Below are 21301 nucleotides of genomic sequence, written 5' to 3' on the forward strand. Positions count from 1 at the left end.
CTTGCCAGAGCACCTCCTAGAGCTGTCTCGTTTCATTGATTGAGTGAAGGAATGACAATTAATTTGCTCCAAGCTGAATGCCTTTAACATACCTGGTCAGACAGCATTGATTCATGCTGGTCTGTGTGATGATCTGTCCATAGAAGATTCTCATAAATGGACAAAAGACAGAACAAAATTAAACACTAGATCAGAAATGTGTCACTTTGACTATTAATGTTGCCCAATGTGACTCTCTTGCAGGTGGTGTACAACTGGTCTCTACCCTTAAGTTCAAGAAGAAACGATCAAATCATCACAACTAGAACCTTTCAGACACCAAGCAGGTTGGCTAAGAGACTATGAAATGATCCACTGAAGAAGTTTACGTAAACTTCATTGTGAAGGAATAGATAATGGGTTTAAAAAAAAATCTCTTGCTGCCTGTGTCAGAGGGGTAGGAAAGGATAGCTTCCTGTTGCTCTTTGAATGGGTTTACAAGGCTGGTCTATACTTGGGTTACTTTCCAAACAATGCTATTTTGGAGGGATAGAGTGAAAATGTTAGAAAAGCTGTTTGTAGTTGTAAAGATGTAATACACATGCATATATTCATAGATATTCACTATTAAATGAATGCATAAAGAAAAATATAAAAAGATTAAAAATTCCAGAAACAAGAAGAACTTCTTTTTCTTTCACCAGAGGCACCATCTTCATAAATGTTCAGGCTTTCCTACAGGAGCCCAGAAGTATTCCTCTCTCCATGAAGCATCAATACCTTCATGCAACTATTGAGGCACAAGTAACAATTGCATCCATCATCTTAGTAGGTGTCTACGTGCTGATCATACTGGAAGTAAGCTAGCTTTGTTCTTTCATTTTAGTTTTTCCTCTGTATTGTAAATGGAGCACAGGGAAGGCTTTAGTTCCTGGGTTATTGTAGAGAAAAACCGTTCGGTGGAGTGCTATGGGAAAATGACTCTTTGTTCACCAATATGGTTAGATGGTCAAATCCACTTTATTTCTGTGATGCAGTGACTGATATGCACTTCTAGCAATAGGTGTGCTCCACCAAGATTGGTTACAGTCAGAGGGTCCAGAGTTACTTGTAAGGCGTGCATAGGTTAACTTATCACAACATTCTAAGGGTCAGCCTCCATCACCCCCCACTCCAGCCCCTTGGTTATCTAGTCTCTGCCCACTGCAGCTGTGTGTGGGGTGCTCAGCTGTTTACAGCTCGATTTCCTGGGCTACCAGGGCTCCAAGGGTGTTCCCAGCACGGGTTGCTTGTGTTTATCAATTCTTGTGTGCTGTGCTAACAAGAATTTCTCCAACAGGTTTTAATATATCCTTGCTGTAACATCACTGTTGCAAATGACATTAACAAGATACGTGCTAAGTAACTCCTTTTGGCAAGCTATATCGACATTATAATGAGCTTGTGTATTTTTCTATTTGGATTTACTAGTGCTTTTCTATTTTAAGGGGATCATAGTTTGGATGTAAGAGTGAAAATAAGTTTGAGTTATAAAAGGTTTGGAAAATCTGGGTTTAAGTTTCAATTATTTTTCAAGATAAGGTAAAAGAGAAAAAGCTTTGCTATTTCCTTCTCTAAGGCACCTTAAACTATGAATGTAGTGTACTTTAAAAGGTTACACTGAGCATACTTTTTAATGGGAGGAATTTAGAAAGTCTTTTACTGTAATATTTAAATCAAAACCAAAGTCTGAGTTAACATGAAGAAGTCAAAGGACAGGGCACTTTAAACACACATTACAGCATCTTTCCAAAGCCTTGAGGTACTAATCCCAGTGAGAATGCATTGCATCAGCACTAGGAATGGAAAATATATCCAAAAGTTCACAGAGCTCTAACTGACCTCTTTGAATCAAAAAAACTTGACATCTCCTTATCTTGACATAAAGAACAAAAAGGGGGGTGTGATGGTTTGGGAGTTGCCCCTCCCGGTGAAATCACCCAGACTAGACTCAGTTGGCTGGAAGTTAAGGAATGAAGCTTTGTATTCACAGTTTAGCACCGTATGCAAGTATATATTTACAATATATTACAGATATGTACAGTTATATACAAGTTAAAATTAATACAGAAATAGAGTATTTCTCCCAGCAAGTCAGAGTCCCCAGGAGGGGCTCCCAATCACCCTTCCTCCTTCTTTCCAACCCCCTCTCTTATCCCAGAATCTGCCTTATGTGCAAGGTGAGTTGGAAGAACAGGCAAGGGGGATTAGAAAAGGATGATTAGTTGGGTTACATAAATCCAGCTAGAAGCAGTTATTATGGCAGAAGCAAGAGAGAAACAGAGACACAGGCTCTGACTGCCTTATCTGTGTTTGTGTCCTGGTTTTTATGTGTCCCAGAAAACCCATGAGTGAAGTAGACATCACCATTGTTTTATTTAATAGCCTATAATATGAAACAGAGATGAATCAAAATCTACATTGTGTTACGCAGTAAATATGTACATCATGCTCATTTTCTTCTGCATCTCTTGCACATATTATGCTTCTCATCCTGTTACTCACTGAAATGGTAAGATAGTGGAACACCTAATCAAATATCAATAGTGGGTACATATAACATGGCAGATGTTTAGGCACTTAGATTACATTGTTCAACAATGATGATTTATTTATGAAGCCAAAGATGCTTCTGTGTGGCATAAGTGGACAGAGAGATATAATATTAAGTGTGGAGAGTGACTGGACTAGATTTTACTATAATTAATGTAGCATGCAGTACAGCACCAAAATAATCCTAATACTTTCAAAACCAGCATTTGGGTTTTTTATTAAAAGAAGAGCACAAATATGCACGCCTTTACCAATTGCAAATACATCAAAATTTTAAGGCGTATAAAAGGTGAGTTTGTGTTTACATCTTAGAAAGCTGATTCTTTGCAACAACTCATATGAAAAGGAAATGCATGCCTGAGAATTAAAAGCTCAGCAAAGGGAAGCACACTTTCCTCCCATTTTAAAGGAAAAAAAACCCAAACAATTTACTGTTTCTGCAAAAAAGACCAAGGAAAAGCTTTTGTTGCTGGCACAAAATTTATTTCTGCAAATTCAAAGATATAAATAGATACTTATAAGTAAACTTTTGGGAGTTTTAAAATGTGGAAAGTAATCTATTGCATCACTGTTAGCTGTTTGCTGCAAAACATCTGTAGGAATGACAAATATTAAAACCAGAGCAAAATTTGAACTATAAATATATAAACCAAGAATAACTGTCATAGAAACAAAACTTGAATGGTTTTGTCATAAATAATAGGCATAAACTTGAGTTCATGCAAAATAAGGCTTTAATAGAGTTGCAGGAATCAAGCAATGTACAGGCGCGGGGAGACTCCGCTCTACCCTAACACACACCTTTTGTTTTCAGTTTTCTCTTTTTATATCCTATTCTATTCCATATTCATTACTACTTCTAAGAAAAGGTTGGGTTTTCCTTATCAGTTCTAAAAATGGGAGGTGTCTCTTCCATGCATGGCTCTTTTTATCCGGTGGTCCCTCTAGCAGTCTTCAGTGATGAAGTGAGGGGTCTTCCCCAAGTGTCCTTTCCATTAACTCCAAACTAGTCCTCGGTTTGCTCATGTGCAAAGGCTGTCTCTTCCACCTGCCTCCCTCCTCCACCACCTTTCTAGTTTCTAATTATTTATTGCTGTTATCTTAAGGCAAGTGTATGCTTTTGTGATGGTTGTGCAAGGAGGAGTGCAGCTCCATTCAAAACCCCCCCTTCCTCCCTGTCTGTGGCCTCTTGCCATGAATTGATCGGATTAAACATATATTTCTCACAGTTTTCTTATGGATCTCTTACAAGAGATGGATGTTAATATTGTTAGAATGCATAATACTGGCTTACCTTTTATTCAATATTTACAAGTTCAGTGCCTGAAGTCCTGCTTTCCCTACCATTGTGCTCTACTCCATTGCATGTTATGACTGATAGAGAAATCAGTTTGTGTTACTGCAGGGACAATCTCTCACAGATTTTCATTTTTGGTGTTTCTGCTCCTCATCTTTTACCAGCCTATATTAGTTTCCTGTGCTTTACTCATTATCATTGGCAACACAGGTTCAAGTTCAGGCAGTATGAACAAGTTGTAGAGCTGCATTTTCATATATTTTCTTGCAATGATGAAAAACAACAAGCATTTCACCTATTACACTTAAAAGAGCCACCAGATGATGTGCCTCACGCTTCTCCTGGACAATGTTTTTCCCCAAACACGAACTATAAATGTTGTGATGACAATCTCCTCAGCTTCATTGTCCTCGTCTTTCAATCCTTCCTTACATTTCCACTTTACCCTGTGCAATGTTAGTCACCAGCAAGCAAGCAGGCGAACAGGCTGCAAGAGCTTCTGTCTCCTGCAGATACAGATGACAGGAAAAACTGATAAAGTAAGATGTTCTAGCTGGAAAATTAAGTGCATTTACTGTAAACTACCCTTTCCTCCAAACTTACACCACTCTAAAGATACAGGGTAAACTCTGCTTCGAAGCACCTGCTTGCCTCTATGCTGACATCAAATTTCTAGGTCAATGTATTTCAAGTACATCTCTGTTAGTGCAGGGGTCTTACTGTCTTGGGATGTGCTGTTGTTCAGAAAACAAGCCATTGAACTTTGTTTCTCGAGACTTTTATTTTAACTGCTCTTTCTTTTGAAACAGATTACATGTTTTGTATTCATGAAATACAAATACTTTTCTGGTAGAAGAAGCCTATTCTTCCTCTGTAATTTCTAATGATGTAATTTTTTTTTTTATGTTTACCACAAACACGAGTATTTTCTTCAAAATCTTACTCTACCCCTTGAAATTTTGCTAGATTGCTTCTAACTCTTTTTAGATGGTTGTGTCTCAGTAACACTTTACCTTTGAAATGTGCAGGTTTTTCTTTGTTTCCCCATCTAATCATCCTTTCCTTCAGTAACTAGACATTCATTCTCTTCAAATTGATTTTTCTTCAAGTATTGAACAGTTTCCCCTTGGCACTTCAGTCTTCTGTACACTTCCTTTCTCTCAGAGGAGAAAGGAGGAAAAAAAAAAACCAACCTGCTTTTAGTGCTATTTTTGAATGAATCTATACTATAGACTTTTTGAAAACAATAAAGTGTTTAATTTTGTTTTTAGAAGCCTATCCCACGTGGGAAACTAATGCAAGCACATGTTAAAAAACACCCCAAAGTGTGCCAGGTTTACCTTTGTTTTTCTCATCTCTGACCCTTCAGGATTAGGTAAAATGGGATATAAATATGTTTTCACATTGATGTGTACAGGGACATCTGGTGTAAAGTACTGAGTTCTCCACTCAGCTGCTGCTGTACTAAACTAGCGCAGAATCTGCCTCAAGATAGTCTCTTTCTAGTTTTGATCCTCCAAATGTGTGGCTTCTTTAGATTGAGAACTTGCAAAACAATTCAACCAAAATATGTTAGAAAATTCAATTTTTGCGCTTTTCTGCTTCAAACACCTTTGCTCTTTCCTCTAAGAGTTTTTGATTCTTGGCTTTTTATGAATCTAACTGAAGTAACTATTTGCACCCCATATACTTAGTTTCAGTAAGCACTGGTGTAATGTTGTTTCTGCTGGTAGAGCATAGTCAGGGAAAACAAAGTGGATAGAAACTTCCTGTTTCTTTCTTGCAATACAATAAGATATCTCTGATTTCTCCTTTTGCATGTGTTTTTAGACATAGAGAATGGGATAACACATAGGTTATCCTAAAGAAATCTGTCTATATCTTAAAATATCTTTTAATATAATAAAGTTCAATTGGTATTAGAACTAAGTTTCTTTAATTGACAAAGCTCTTATTAGTAATTAATAAGCATATTTATCTTATTAGCAATTAATAGCATATTTGTGGTTATGCTGGAATTATGTTAATTGGATATGTTAAACAATTATTATTAAAGGATAGGGCTCATAAATTTGAATTATTGTGTACACTTGTCCAATAATTTCTTTTAGAAATCTATTTGTTTCTTGTTGTGGATTGAAGTGGAGGATTAGGTGTTTATAATACTTAAATGAGCCAGCAGAAGCAAATATGAAGGTGATGGCCTTTTAAAAGCTATTTTAAAAATGTTTTGTTTTATTTGGGAGCAAAGGCAGAATAACAATAATTGTATTAAATTAAAAAAATATACCAACAGCACATCAAATGGCAGAAAAATGATACCAGTAAGTGTCATAAATTCTATGAGAGTCTCCACAGGGCTTGTTTTATCACAGGAGCTATCATTTAGCTTCATATCCTGTCTTGTAGGTAGCCCTAAGAAAGATCTTGCCAGGATCTTTCAGATGGCATTTTAATGATCCCAGATACTGAATAACTTTTATGTATCTGTATTGCTCATTAAAATACAAACACTTAAAAGTGCAAGACCTGACCTTAAAAGCTCTAGCTTCTTACTAGCATGAAGTATGGGCATATAATCATAATTTGTATTACTTTAATGGAAATGTAGAGTGTCCGTTTATCTCCATATTAATTTTCTATTATTAACCATCTTAAATTATGAATAAACATCCCCTAAGCTTAATTTTTTTAAACTCAAAGCAAAGGGATTTCTAATAACATCTAACCAGAAGAAATTGGCTGCAGATAGCAAACTCTTATGTGGCTCAGCCTGACCATTTTTTCTATCTTTGTGAGCTGGTTGAAAAAGTATTACCTTGCAGGAAGCATTTTTACAAATGCAATAAGGTGTTTATCATTAAGGGTCACAGAGCACTGAAACAGGCTCCCCAGAGAGGTTGTGGGGCCTCCTTCTCTGGAGACTTTTAAGGCCTGTCTGGAGGTGTAATATGTGTTAGATAGTACTGTCCTGCTCTGGCAGGGGAGTTGGACTGGATGATCTCCTTGGATCCCTTCCAACTCCTAATATCCTATGATCCTGTGATTAGTTACCTATGCTCACACAGTCCCCTTTTTTTCTTACTTCCAGTAATAGGCTATTTATTTGCATTTGGGAAAGTTATGCTTCATGGAGTGATTAGGAAAATGAAAGAAATATTCACTGCTATACAAAACATAATACTAAGTTGTGGCAATTGGCTTATATTAAGGGAGAATTTTTCTGATGAGGAAAATCACAGGATCTGCTGATTAGCTCACCCAGCATGGTTTCTCACTTCCCATCCTTTCTCATATTGATCTGCCTTTAACTATAGACAGAGTGTGGATTAAAGTGTTCCCATCTCTACATATATTTAACCAAAAGACTAGTAGCAAAAGACAGAAGAAAACCCACAGTCTTCATGGGAAATGTCGATGTAAAAAAAACACACTGTAGCTGTTACTCTCACTGGCCTTTGTGGAAGAGTATATATTCCTGCTGCTATTGATTTCATTTCTGATAGGATGGATAAATTGTGCAGAGAAATTTAAACAGTGCTGTAGGAATTTGCAGAAATTTAGGGGCTGTTTATCAGAAGAAATCATTTATTGTCTTCAGTGAAGAGTGTGGGCCATGCCTCACTGGGCAAAAACCCAGCATGGGTTTAGGAAGGGCAGATCCTGCCTTTCTATCCTGATCTCCTTCTATGATCAGGTGACCCGCTTGGTGGATGTGGGGAGGCCTGTGGATGTGCTCTATCAGGACTTCAGCAAGGCCTTTGACACTGTCCCCCACAGCAAACTCCTGGCTAAGCTGTCAGCCCATGGCTTGGATAGCAACACTCTGTGCTGGGTTAGGAACTGGCTGGAGGGCTGAGCCCAGAGAGTGGTGGTGAATGGTGCCACATCCAGCTGGTGGCTGTCACTAGTGGTGTCCCTTAGGGATCAGTGCTGGGCCCCATCCTCTTTAACATCTTCATAGATGATCTGGATGAGGGCATGGAGTCAGTCATCAGCAAGTTTGCAGATGACACCAAGCTGGGAGCAGATGTGGCTGTGTTGGAGGGCAGAAGGGCTCTGCAGCAGGACCTTGACCACCTGGACAGATGGGCAGAGTCCAATGGGATGGGGTTCAATAGCTCCAAGTGCAGGGTGCTGCACTTTGGCCACAACAACCCCATGCAGAGATACAGGCTGGGGTCGGAGTGGCTGGAGAGCAGCCAAACAGAGGGGGATCTGGGGGTGCTGATTGATACCCGCCTGAATATGAGCCAGTAGTGTGCCCAGGTGGCCAAGAGAGCCAGTGGCACCCTGGCCTGCATCAGGAATGGTGTGGTCAGCAGGAGCAGGGAGGTCATTCTGCCCCTGTACTCTGCACTGCTTAGACCACACCTTGAGTACTGTGTTCAGTTCTGGGCCCCCCAGTTTAGAAGGGACATTGAGATGCTTGAGCGTGTCCAGAGAAGGCTGACGAGGCTGGTGAGAGGCCTTGAGCACAGCCCTACGAGGAGAGGCTGAGGGAGCTGGGATTGTTTAGCCTGGAGAAGAGGAGGCTCAGGGGTGACCTTATTGCTGTCTACAACTACCTGAGGGGTGGTTGTGGCCAGGAGGAGGTTGCTCTCTTCTCTCAGGTGGCCAGCACCAGGACGAGAGGACACAGCCTCAGGCTGCACCAGGGGAAATTTAGGCTGGAGGTGAGGAGAAAGTTCTTCACTGAGAGAGTCATTGGACACTGGAATGGGCTGCCCGGGGAGGTGGTGGAGTCGCCGTCCCTGGGGCTGTTCAAGGCAGGATTGGACGTGGCACTTGGTGCCATGGTCTAGCCTTGAGCTCTGTGGTAAAGGGTTGGACTTGATGATCTGTGAGGTCTCTTCCAACCCTGATGATACTGTGATACTGTGAAAATGAAAATTTGCCCTCCTCTGCCCTCCTGTCTATGGCTGGGACAGAGTAAAAGAGGCCAAGATTAGGGCAAAGCTGGAAAGTCAGTGTCCCTGGGTGTCCTGGTCAGCTTCCTACACACTTTTCATTCCTTGAGACACTATTGGCACTCACTGGGGGAGAGCCAAGGCTGCCTTGATACGGTCTTGGTTAGCCACAGTGGTTTACTGTAAGGTAGAAATGAAGCCAAAAGGTAAGGCTTGTAGGCCAAAATTCTTAGTTTGAGGCAATAAATCATAAATGTTGTGTCTCTGGGAGTTATATAGAACTTGGGAGCTTATATAGAACCTGAATTCCATACAGTGAAACCTAAACCATAAAGGATGCAGGGTGGCAGCATGTGGTTGTGGGTCAGGTTTAGCACCTCCATGAGGCTAAAACACAATTCCCATTCAAAAGTCTGCCATTTATTTATTTGTTTGTTTGTTTATTTTTCACAGCTGCAAATGAGGACACTCAGTCCTCACAAATAATGCTTTTTAGAACATAAACTGGGGGCATGTACCAAGAATGATATTGAGGTTTGTAAAGCAGATGGAGGCAGCAAATTCTGCTGACATTGGTGTTGGAGGACTGGATTTAACGACAATATTGAGGCACAAGGCAGGCTCCATCTGTCCTGTCCTCCAGAGTGAAATGTTCACCAGTCAGTACTCTAATGTTCTCCCAGGCAGAACAACCTGTGACTGAGGTAGCAATTAAGCAATATGGGGCATCAAGGCTTATAGTTATGTCATCCTCTGATGTATGAGAAGGATGTGGCCTCTACATTTTGACCTCTGTATTTTGAGAGTCTCTGAATGACTTTAAAGTAGCTGTGCAGGACCACTACAAAAGCATTGGATCATTATGTCTGAAGTGTTGGGATTTCTACCACTTGGCTAGAACTCTCACTCTGACCAATGAGGAGGCTTCAACAGGGGAGTACCAGCACTATTTATATAAACTAGTCATATTTACCTGCCATAACTGCAATAAAAAACAAGGTGTAAAGGAATCAGAGTGCTGTACGAGAAGGACAGGATATGGTTAATTTGCTACTACACTGTAATTTTGTTTCACATAAAATCCTTACCTGGATCCCAGCTTGATATGCTATAACAATGTTTTTGTATTATTAATCTAATGTAAATACTGATTTTATACTGATTAAATACTGATTTTATGCTTGTCTAATTGTTAGGCCTACCTTGGTAGAATTCTGGCTTTCTTCTAAATATATGTACTTTAAGAGAAAATACCTTCTTTTGGGTGCTATGGTGCTCCTCTATTATGTAAATGTGCTTAATTAAGAACTTACTAGGAAAATGTTTCCACTGGATGGTGCTGCTTGCTATTCTAAGGACTCAGTAGGATTGTCTGCTTGAAAAGATTCAATTACCTAGGCTCTGCTTTCCACAGAATGCTGGTTTTTTTTAATAATAGGAGTAATATTTTTCAACACTTCAGAGTAAAAAGTAATTTCCAAATACATATTTTCTCTCCTGTTGCCTTTTAACACTAGTTTTGAACTGTATTTGGTGCAATTTTTGAAAGACTCCTGTCCTGCCTTGCATACTATTTAGTTGTGGGTTGGTTTTTATCCTTTGTCTGAGACATGCAATAGAACATTAACTTAGCTTAATTGAATGCTGTTGTTCAGTTTCTACCCTGCCTATGGCAACCAAAGGAGTAGAGAGCCACGAAGACTTAAAATTTTCTAATGCACAGGAAAAGGGATGAGTGCCACTCAGCTTCTTTTGAGTCCTCAGCTGATATCTGTCTTCAGCTAGAGCAAGGGCAAATGTCAATTGTCAAATGTGAGAGTGTGGGGACAGTCTTGGAGATACTATTGCATGATCTAGAGGAAAAATACCTTTTCAGAATCTAGAACTGGCTTATAGATTTTCTGTATAGAAGAGAGAAATAAAGTAACCAGATAACTTATTCAAAGAAAATAATTTGATCTCCTTAAGTATTTTTTTTCTTTTTCTCTTCCTTCCTAAATATTGTGTTTTACCTATAGAAAGAACTCATGTCAGCTGGTGGAACTTACATTAGGGCTATCTTTTATAGGCAAAACCTCAAGATATCCCTGCCTTGTATTTCTTATCCTTTTCAGCAAACATACAATAGAAATAAAAGTGAACCAACGCAGACATGAACTTGTCTTGGATATCATACAGTGTTTCTTTTAATCTCCTATTTAGGATAGCCATCTTGTGTGCTGCTGTCTTATATTTTAAAACACTGCATTAGGAAATGGCAAATTGCTGCCTTTCCTTAAGGCAGGGTTGTATACACCATGACTTTCTCTACTGACATTGAATCAGATCAAGTAATTTGGCACACGATCCAAGTGAAAATGGGTATTATAGCAGAATGTCATAGATGGCTGCTTTCTCACCTTGGGGTTGCGTAAATGTTTTTTAGAATCAACCAGCTTGGAAGACACCTCCAAGATCATCCAGTGCAACCTAGCACTCAGCCTGATCCAGTCAACTAGACCATGGCACTAAATGCCTCATCCAGGCTTTTCTTGAACATCTCCAGGGATGGTGACTCCAACACCTCACTGGGCAGCCCATTCCAATGGCAATCACTCTCTCTGTGAAGAACTTCCTCCTAACATCCAGCCTGTACCTCCCTTGGCACAACTTGAGACTGTGTCCCCTTGTTCTATTGCTGGTTGCCTGGGAGAAGAGACCAACCCCCACCTGGCTATGACCTTCCTTCAGGTAGTTGTAGACAGCAATGAGGTCACCTCTGAGCCTCCTCTTCTCCAGGCTAAACAACCCCAGCTCTCTCAGCCTCTCCTCATAGGGTTTGTGTTCCAGGCCCCTCACCAGCTTTGTTGCCCTTCTCTGGACATGTTCCAGCACCTCAACATCTCTCTTGAATTGAGGAGCCCAGAACTGGACACAGCACTCAAGGTGTGGCCTGACCAGTGCTGAGTACAGGGGAAGAATAACCTCCCTCGTCCTACTGGCCACACTGTTCCTGATGCAGGCCAGGATGCCATTGGCTCTCTTGGCCACCTGGGCACATTGCTGGCTCATCTTCAGCCTACTATCTATCAGTACTCCCAGGTCCCTTTCTTCCTGGGTGCTCTCCAGCCACTCTGTCCCCAGTCTGTAACGCTGCTTGGGGTTATTGTGACCAAAGTGCAGGGTTCTGCACTTGGCCTTGTTAAATCTCATCCCATTGGCCTCTGCCCACCCATCCAGCCTGTCCAGGTCCCTCTGCAGGGTTCTCCTACTTTCCAACAGGTCAACACCTGCTCCTAGCTTGGTGTCATCTACAAACTTACTGATGCTGGACTCAATCTCCTCGTCCAGGTAATTAATAAAGATATTGAACAGGACTGGGCCCAGCACTGATCCTTGGGGAACACCACTAGTGACAGCTGCCAACTGGATGTGGCACCATTCACCACCACTCTCTGGGCTCTGTCATCCAGCCAGTTCTTGATCCAGCACAGACTGAATCTGTCCAAGCCATGAGCTGCCAGCTTTGCCAGGAGCCTGTTGTGGCAGACAGTGTCAAAGGCTTTGCTGAAGTCCAGGCAGACTACATCCACAGCCTGCCCCACATTCACCAGGCAGGTAACCTGATCATAAAAGGAGATCAGGTTGGTGAGACAGGACCTGCCCTTCCTAAACCCATGCTGGCTGGGCCTGATCCCTTGGCCATCCTGTAGGTGCTTTGTGATGGCACCCAAGATGACCTGTTCCATGACCTTGCCTGGCACTGAGGTCAGACTCGCAGGTCTGTAGTTTTCCAGTTCCTCCTTCCAGCCCTTCTTGTGGATGGGCATCACACTGACCAGCTTCCAGTTTTTGGGGACCTCTCCAGTGAGCCAGGACTGTTGATAAATGATGCAGTGTGGCTTGGCCAGCTCAGCTGCCAGCTCTTTCAGCACCTTAGGCTGAATCCCATCTGATCCCATGTACTTGTGAGGATCCAAGTGACTCAGCAGGCCCCGTACTTCTTCCTCATGGATTAGAGGGGGACTATACTGCTACCTGACTCCATTTGCCACTTCAGGAGTCCAGCTGTCCTGGAGACAACCTGTCCCCCTATTGAAGATTGAGGCAAAGAAGGTGTTAAGCACGTCTGCCTTTTCCTCATCCTTTGTCACTATATTCTCATCTCCGTCTAATAGGGACTGGAGGTTGTCCTTGGCCCTTCTCTTGCCATTCATATATTTATAGAAACATATTTTTTTCTCCTTAGCAGTGGCCAGCCTGAGTTCTAAATGTGCTTTTGCCTCTCTAATATTTTTCCTACAAGAATTATCAGCATCCTTGAACTCTTCCTGGGACACCTCCCCTTTTTTCCAAAGGTGATACGCCCTCTTTTTTATCTTTAGTTCCTTCAGCAGCTCCCTGCCCATCCAGTCTGGCTGCCTCCCTCATCAGCTCTCCTTCTGGTACAGTGGGACAGCCTGCTCCTGTGCCTTCTGGAGTTCTTTCTTGAAGTAGGTCCAACCTACTTGCACCCCTTTGTTTTTAAGGTCTGTTTCCCAAGGAACCTTCTGAGTTAGTTCCTCAAATAGGCTGAAGTCTGCCCTTCGGAAGTCCAGTGTGGAGGTTTTGTTGATGCCTGTCTCTGTTCTGATTTAAATTCCCAGAGACTCAAATATATGTGATAGAGCCAAATAACAATTTTATAGAGTGCCCTTCTCTCTTCTCCCTCCTTTCCCAAAAAAAAAAAAAAAGGAATTAGATGTAGAGAGAGGAAAGGTAAGCACACCCAAATAAATAAATCTCACTCAATTTGGAAGTTAAAAAAGAAAAGTTTAACAATAAATTAAAAAAGAGTATCTGAGGTAGGGAAGTTACAAAAGTGTAGGGAGGGGAAAACAAATACAAAATGTGAAAATACAACCAGATTTTGATGGTGATGGCTTTGTCTGCCTCGTGGGTGATGGCCATATGGTAAAACAAAGAGGAACCAGGAACAGGATGGTGCTGCTGGTAAGCAGGGAGGCAGGGAGCGCAGAGAGAGAACAGGAAGTCTCCCTGCTTGTATGGATCTTTAGACAGGAATGGGGAGTGGGCTAACCATCACCTGGTACTGTTCAGACCCACCCCTCAGGAGAGGTCAAGACCACCGAGGGTCAGGTTCAAGGTCACTCCCCTTGGAGAGTGGAGGGTTAACCCTTTCTGGTTTCACCCTATATTGAAAAACTTTTAATTTCATGGCTACTGGACCCCAGGCAGCCTCTGACCACCACATACCACATCACACCTTCTCTATTTGTGAGCAACAGGTCAAGCAGGGCTGCACCCCTGGTAGGCACATGTTACAGCTGAGATAAGAAGTTGTCCTCCACACACTCTAGGAACCTTCTAGACTGCCTCTTCTCTGCAGTATTAAAGTCCCAGCAGATAACTGGCAGGTTAAAGTTGCCTACAAGAACAATTTGCTATGGAGGTTACACAGTTTGCTATAGACTCTAATGTTTCTATTAAAAACAGCCAAATCTTTCTGGGTTGGGAATCTGTCCATAAAAAAAGGCTTATTTAATGCATATGGAATGTTATTTCCACAGAATTACAGGGATTGGCCATTTATTGTCTACATTGGGAGATTGCATGTTTATTCTAAGATATGCTGCTAATGTTTCCAAGTCTACAGACCTCTCCAGTGTGCTCTTAACTAATCTTGGGCAAATATTTCATGCATAAGGCAGTACTATCAGGCTGAGTCACTATTCATAGAATCATAGAATCAATCAGGTTGGAAGAGACCTCCAAGATCATCCAATCCAACCCAGCACCCAGCCCTATCCAGTCAACTAGACCATGGCACTAAGGGACTCATCCAGACTTTTCTTGAACATCTTCAGGGATGGTGACCCCACCATCTCCCTGGGCAGCCCATTCCAATGCCAATCACTCTCTCTGGCAACAACTTCCTCCTAACATCCAGCCTATACTTCCCCCAGCACAACTTGAGACTGTGTCCCCTCGTTCTATTGCTGGTTGCCTGGGAGAAGAGACTATACCCCACCTGGCTACAACCTCCCTTCAGGTAATTGTAGACAGCAATGAGGTCCCTCCTGAGCCTCCTCTTCTCCAGGCTAAACAACCCCAGCTCCCTCAGCCTCTCCTCATAGGGTTTGTGTTCCAGGCCCCTCACCAGCTTTGTTGCCCTTCTCTGGACACCTTCCAGCACCTCAACATCTCTCTTGAATTGAGGAGCCCAGAACTGGACACAGTACTCAAGGTGTGGCTTTAAAAATGTTCATCTAGGTTGTGTGTTTTTTTTTTTTTTTTTAGTAAGGCATGCTTAGGTAGAGTGATGGCATTTGGACATGTTTTGACTTACCAAAATGAGATTAATAATAAGATTTTCTAAAAAATGAACTATACCTTAAGGTGTTATTTTATGATTCACATGTCTGCCATGTATAGAATCCATGCATATGGTGTCTTAATGTGCAAAGATATAAATGGGTGCTCTTTCTGTCGCTGTTTTTTTGTGATGCTTGTAGTCACTGTAAGATCCTTAATGTGCATGAACTTTCAGCATCTGTGCTGTATATGAGTGCCTCAAGAGCTGCTTTATTCTATCCCTGGTGTTGCACCTGTATGTCATACTTTCTATGCTATATCAAACAGTTCCCTTTTGTTTCATTAACATTTCTAGAGAGTTTACTTGCTACTGCTCAAGTAAGTAGTTCTAAGGCAATTGACTTGGGAATGGAACATCTTCCTTACAAGAGGATGTTGAGGCAGCTGGGTCTCCAGTTTGGAGAAGAGGAGACTGAGGGGTGACCTAATTAATGTTTATAAATATGTAAAAGGGAGTGGCATGAGGAGGGAGCCAGGCTCTTCTTGGTGATGTCCAATGACAGAACAAAGGATAATGGGTGGAAGTTGAGGCATAGGAAATTCCACGTAAACACAAGAAAGAGATTTTTTCACTGTGAGGGTGGCAGAACAGTGGAAAAGGTTGCCTGGGGGGGTTGTGGAGTCTCCCTCTCTGGAAATATTTGAAACCCACCTGGATGTGTTCCTATCTGATCTGGTATGGGTGATCCTGCTCTGGCAGGGGAGTTGGACTGGATGATCTTTTGATGTCCCTTCCAGCCCCCAACCTTCTGTGATTCTGTGTAATTTTCTGTTTTTATTCATTTTGCATTAACTGTTGAGACCCATCCCCCAGTAAAAGGTTTCCATGTGCACGGAGGAGTACCCTACAGCTGAAGAAGCTGCAGAACTGCTTCTTCAGAGCTCCTTTAGGGATCAAACCAAGGGAAGAGGGTGAGGAAGTAAAGCATTAGCTGCCGTCACCAGCTGAAGGGGAGGTATGCTGCTATCACTTCACAAACTGATACTGGTTAGATGGTCTCTTTGACCTTCCTTTTCTGCTGCGGAGTTCTCATCTGTGTCTGAATATATCCTGCATTTCTAGTCTATTGGTTTGTATTCTGTCCAAATTGTGTAATTTACATGAAGTAAAGCAAAATTTCACAAATTGGGAATTCGATGCCGTTCTGCTTTGAATTGGATCTACTGCAGGACACAGATGGAAGTATTGCAAGGTATTCTTTGGATCCTGCTGTTTTTCTAACGTTTGCAGTTATATTGCTTGACAGGAAAAAAAATACCTAAATTAGTTAGCTGAATTGCCATAGGTTTTCTGCAAATTTCAGTTTCTGATGCTAGTGTCAGGTTTCATTGCTGATTTTTCCAAATTGTAAGTGGATCAAATACATGTAACATGAAAGACTGAAGTTTCATCTGTATTCCAGATGCTAAAACAGCTGGAATAGTCCAGAGCAAAGGAGTCCACAAAAATTTAAATAATCTGTGGCAGGAAATAAGATAATCTCCATCAAGGGATCTGATTGAGGACCACGTTTCCAGGGGCAGTCAGGATAATGGTGTCTTGGTAATCCTTAGGGAAAGCAAAATTTTTGTCTTTGGAAAAAAGCTCTTCCACTGCTGAGGATATCTTCCTTTAAACCAATAAACTCTTATTAAAACATGGAAAGGAATAGATGCAAAACATAAAGTCAGGAAAAAAAATAGATTAAATTTTACTCCCCTTCTCACTCCCCTTGTCCCTTATAGAATATAGAATTGAATTAGAGGTTTTGTTAAGACTAAGTGATGTTTTGCTGTTGATTTTATAGGGAAGGTCTCAACTATTTTGGAGATAAGTGGAAAATGTATAAAACTTTTTGTGGATATAGCCTTGGGAACAACTACCTCCTGTTAGAGTGGCAACACTGCTGCACTTCATCAAATGAAAATTAATTTCTCAGCAGAACCATAGAATGTTTTAGGTTGCAAGTGACCTCGAAGATCATCCAGTTCCAACCCCTCCACCATAGGTAGGGACACCTCCCACTAAAACAGGGAGTAAAATAAGTATCTTGACACAATAGGCTTCATTGGAGAAAAAAATGGGTAAAAAATGACTGGAGGCTGCGTAAAGCTGAAGCTCTACATTAAAGTTACTGACAGCCATCTTTCAACTGCTATTTATCACTTATAAAGAAGGATTTGTAGAAATAAATATTTGGTATGATGTATCAAATATTATCAAATATTGTTAGAAGTACATTCCTGAAATATACATGCCTTGGATTTCATCTGGGAAATGTATGCCCTGAAATAGTATACAGGTCACCATTCAATTGGCTTCTAAATAATTTCCTTTTATCTCCTGCAGCACTGTACAAGAGAACGTGTGTGGAACTCTGAATCATTTGTATAGTGGTACTGTTGCAGTCTACCAATAGATTTGATGAACTCTGTGCAAAGATTCCAAAGCACTTTCATATAGATAAAGAAATGTAAATCTGGAGAAGGTATAGGTTGTCTAAATCTTTTAGATTATTGCTCCAGAAATGTAGACTTAAAAATTAATATCACGCACAAAGACTTGTGCCATAAAGGACTTGGATTACTTTCATTTCTTACCTTGAAACTAACTTTTGAAGTAAGTATGGAGATTATCATACAGAAGCAGTGCTCGGCACATTGTGTTTATCACACAGCAGTCAATCATGAGACAAACTTTCCACAGGTATCTATGAAACAAAAGAGCTATGGATTTTTTTTCCTAATCTGCCCATTCTGGACTGACTCTAGAGTGTGACTTTATGGTGTTGTTATTGCCACACCTGTATTGTTGTTCATTCTTAGGAGCCTCCATCATTGCAGCTTTGGGTGTTTTCATTAATTAAGTGCAATTACTTTTCTGTAAATATCTACTCCATTTTTCATAAATCTCTTCAGCTCTCAGCCTAGCAACTTCCTGTATCAGTGAGCGCTACGATAGAGGTGTCCATTGTAAGGAATGCAATCTGGACTGCATTGTTTTCAGTAGCAGTTTGTATCAGGATAGCTGTCTCTTTGTGAAAGGCAAGCACCATCTTGTGCTGTTTCAAGTTAGCACTGTTAAGCATTCTTCAGACAAAAATAAAGATAATGAAGATGCCCTTTCTGTGAAGAGATTATAAGGTTTCTAGCTGAGTTGGGAGGTGAGGAGATCCAGCATCTAGACTTCTATATTTTCCTCATCTATTCTGTCCTTTCAGTCTCAATGGCCATTGCTTGTTTAAGAAAACTCACCAGTAAGTGAGACAAGGTACTTTTCATGAAAAGTGTGTTTTAGAGGGTGCTAAAATGGATTGAATCATTGAAATGTAGAGATAAAATTGTGAGATGGAAGAAACAGGAGTGAAAAATGAAAGCTCTTTTCAGCTGATGCAGCCAATCCAATTTTGCAATTTTACTGGCAGTTCCCACTTAAAAAAAGAAACTTGTTATGAATTGCAGCTCTTATAGTGCAACTATATATTCTTACTAGAGAATGTACAAAGCTGTTCACTTTCTCAAGCACAAGAAGGATCAGGTCAATAGAGATCATCTCTCACTTAATCTTTCAAAATGTCTTTAGATTCAGAGATATCACAAATCTCTCATTTTCCCTAACATTAAATCTCTGTGTTAATTTATTTCTGAGCTCAATCTTAATTCTATGCCTGAACTGTTGTTTATGGATATACTCTGAGATCCATCCTGAAATGATAATTGTTCTTCTGCCAGTCTTCAGAAAGGTTTGGATCAGATCCATACTGTTTTCCAAAAGAATAATAATGGAGTTCTACCTTATATAATGCCCTCCAAATGTGTGTTAGGTGGAACCGTGCTTCAAAGAATGTCATAGCTTTTATCCTCCATTTCTCAATTTCTCCTTTTGTAAGCTTTTGTCCTGTCACAGGGAGCAAGTGAGAAAAGCCTGACACCACCCCCCCCCCCCCCACCCTCTTCCACCCCTGGCACCCAGCCTTCAGATACTTATAAACATTTATTAAACCCACTCTCAGTCTTCTCCAGATGAAAAGCCCCAGGTCCCTGAGCCTCTCCTCATAAGGCAGTGCTCCAGTGCCCTAATCACCTTTGTAGCCATCTGCTGGACGTTGTCCAGCAAATCCCTGTCCCTTTAAAACTAGGGAGTCCAAAACTGAATGCAGTACTCAAGATAAGGCCTTGCCAGGGCAGAGCAGATGAGGAGAACCCCCCTTGGTGCAGGTAGTGGAGGTGTTACTGTCACCTACAGGTGACAGTAACTCTCAGAAACTTAAAATGCAGTCAACTAAACCTATGCAATTAAGTGTACAATGGTAACTGTGACAATGTTTGTGAAAATGAGCAAAAAATCTAAAGCAAATCAAGTCTCATGAAAACTGTGATATCTCCCTGAGAACTGCTGAAAAGGGGTCTAGTGTGGTGCTAAACTGAGAATCAGTTTGAGGATGGCTGAGGATTCCTCAGAGGCTTACTCTTGAACTTATTTTGCCCTGGTAATGAGCAGAACTCCTTCCCCAGCTGACATCTCTGCTTTGCATCTTTTGTTGGAGAAGACTGTAAGGTGTAATTGCTACACCTCGTTGTCAGACACAAGGACTGTTGAATGTTATCGAATGCTCCTCCCTTTAAAGAATCGTCAGGGCCACACATGTGCCGTATCAATGCTCAGGATATGAAAATCCAAGATGACACTGACCTTTTGCACACTTTATTGTGGGAGCCATAGTCTGTGCTATGTAGTTTTAGGTCATTGTGACATAAAAATCTTGGTCTGACCTCCTGCTTTATCATTATGTATAGCTTGATCTCCGGTGTATTCTTAGGAAAAACACAGCAATGAGACAGGATTATCTTTTAGCTCCTGAATTAGTTATTTATTATATGTTTTTCTAGTCATTTGGTAAGTTTATTAGTTGTTTACCATTACTATTAAAACTTTCAGGAAGGAAAACCAAAGGAATAATTTTCATTTTTTATTTTTTTCACTTCACAAGCAGGTAGGAGGTCCTTAAGTTTTCCAAATCCCATTGATTGTTTCCCAGCAGCAAATGTTTCTTATGAAATGAGCAGCTTCTCAAAATAATTGACTTGCGTCTAAATAATATTTTAAAGTATTAATAGCAAATGCTGTTAATAAAAAACAAGGGTTTTTTGTAGCATAATTTTCATTTTGCTGAGTTGTCTTACACAATCTGAGATCTTCCAGACATGTGGCATTAAATAACTGCAAGTGAGCATCCAGAAAACACAGTACATTTTCCACATCATACTTTTTTTAAACTCCCTTGTAAACCTTAACTGCAATTTGTTCAGTAGATATGTAGAGATAGAAAAATGTCCATGAACTGTAGTAACTGTATCAGTAGAATCACAGAATCAACTGTGTTGGAAGAGACCTCCAAGATCATGCAGTCTAACCTATCACCCAGCCCTGTCCAATCAACTAGACCATGGCACTAAGTGCCTTATCCAGTCCTTTCCTGAACACCTCCAGGGACGGTGACTCCACCACCTCTCTGGGCAGCCCTTTCATTCCAAAGGCAAATCACTCTCCCTGTGAAGAACACAACTAAATGAATGTCTGTGTTGTGGTCAAAAGCTTGAATCTTATTTTCAGAAGCACTGCTGATATGGAAAAGGAATACTAGAGATGGAAGGGAAGCATTCTTAAAGGCCAGGATATTCTATACAGTGGTGTGCTAGTTTGAAGCAGGCTAGAATGTTTTGGTGAGAAAAACTAGATCGTAGGCTGTGAAAGGAAAACACTGGTGATGTCTACTCCCCTCAGAGTCTTGCTGAAGGAGAAATGAAAAACATTAGATCATACTCTCACCATTTTGTCTTCACTTTCTGGCTGGGCTTCGGACTGAGCTGCAGCTCCCTAACCTCACCTTCCACTCACCTTTGCTTCATAACCTCTTGGCTGAACCTCTTCTCTTCTTTAGGACTGGGGTAAGGTTGAGAGGGGTAGAGGTAAGGTGCAGGGGTGGTTGAGAGCCCCTCCTGGGGACTCAGGTTTCTGGGAGGGGAGTTGTATTTCTGTGTTACCTTTTCATTTGTGTATTTCTGTATCTAACTGTATATACTGTAAATATCTGCTTGTATATTGTGCTAGCTGTAAATAAATAGCTTCATTTATATTCCCAGAGCCAGCTGAGTCTAGTTGGGTATTTCTAAAGTGTAGGGGGGTGGG

At 41.0% G+C, this 21301-nt stretch overlaps 1 protein-coding gene across 1 annotated transcript in view; it reads left to right on the top strand.

The window, feature by feature from the left end:
* OCA2 (OCA2 melanosomal transmembrane protein) overlaps window positions 1-21301 on the top strand; it is a 245780-nt gene that overhangs the window by 89261 nt on the left and 135218 nt on the right. The window contains exons 8-9 of the mRNA XM_064143512.1: window positions 244-326; window positions 684-837. Coding sequence (XP_063999582.1) covers window positions 244-326; window positions 684-837 — 237 coding nt within the window. The remainder of the gene's footprint in view (window positions 1-243; window positions 327-683; window positions 838-21301) is intronic.

This window comes from Pogoniulus pusillus, chromosome 5 (assembly GCF_015220805.1).
Source record: "Pogoniulus pusillus isolate bPogPus1 chromosome 5, bPogPus1.pri, whole genome shotgun sequence".
Taxonomy (NCBI): Eukaryota; Metazoa; Chordata; class Aves; order Piciformes; family Lybiidae; genus Pogoniulus; species Pogoniulus pusillus.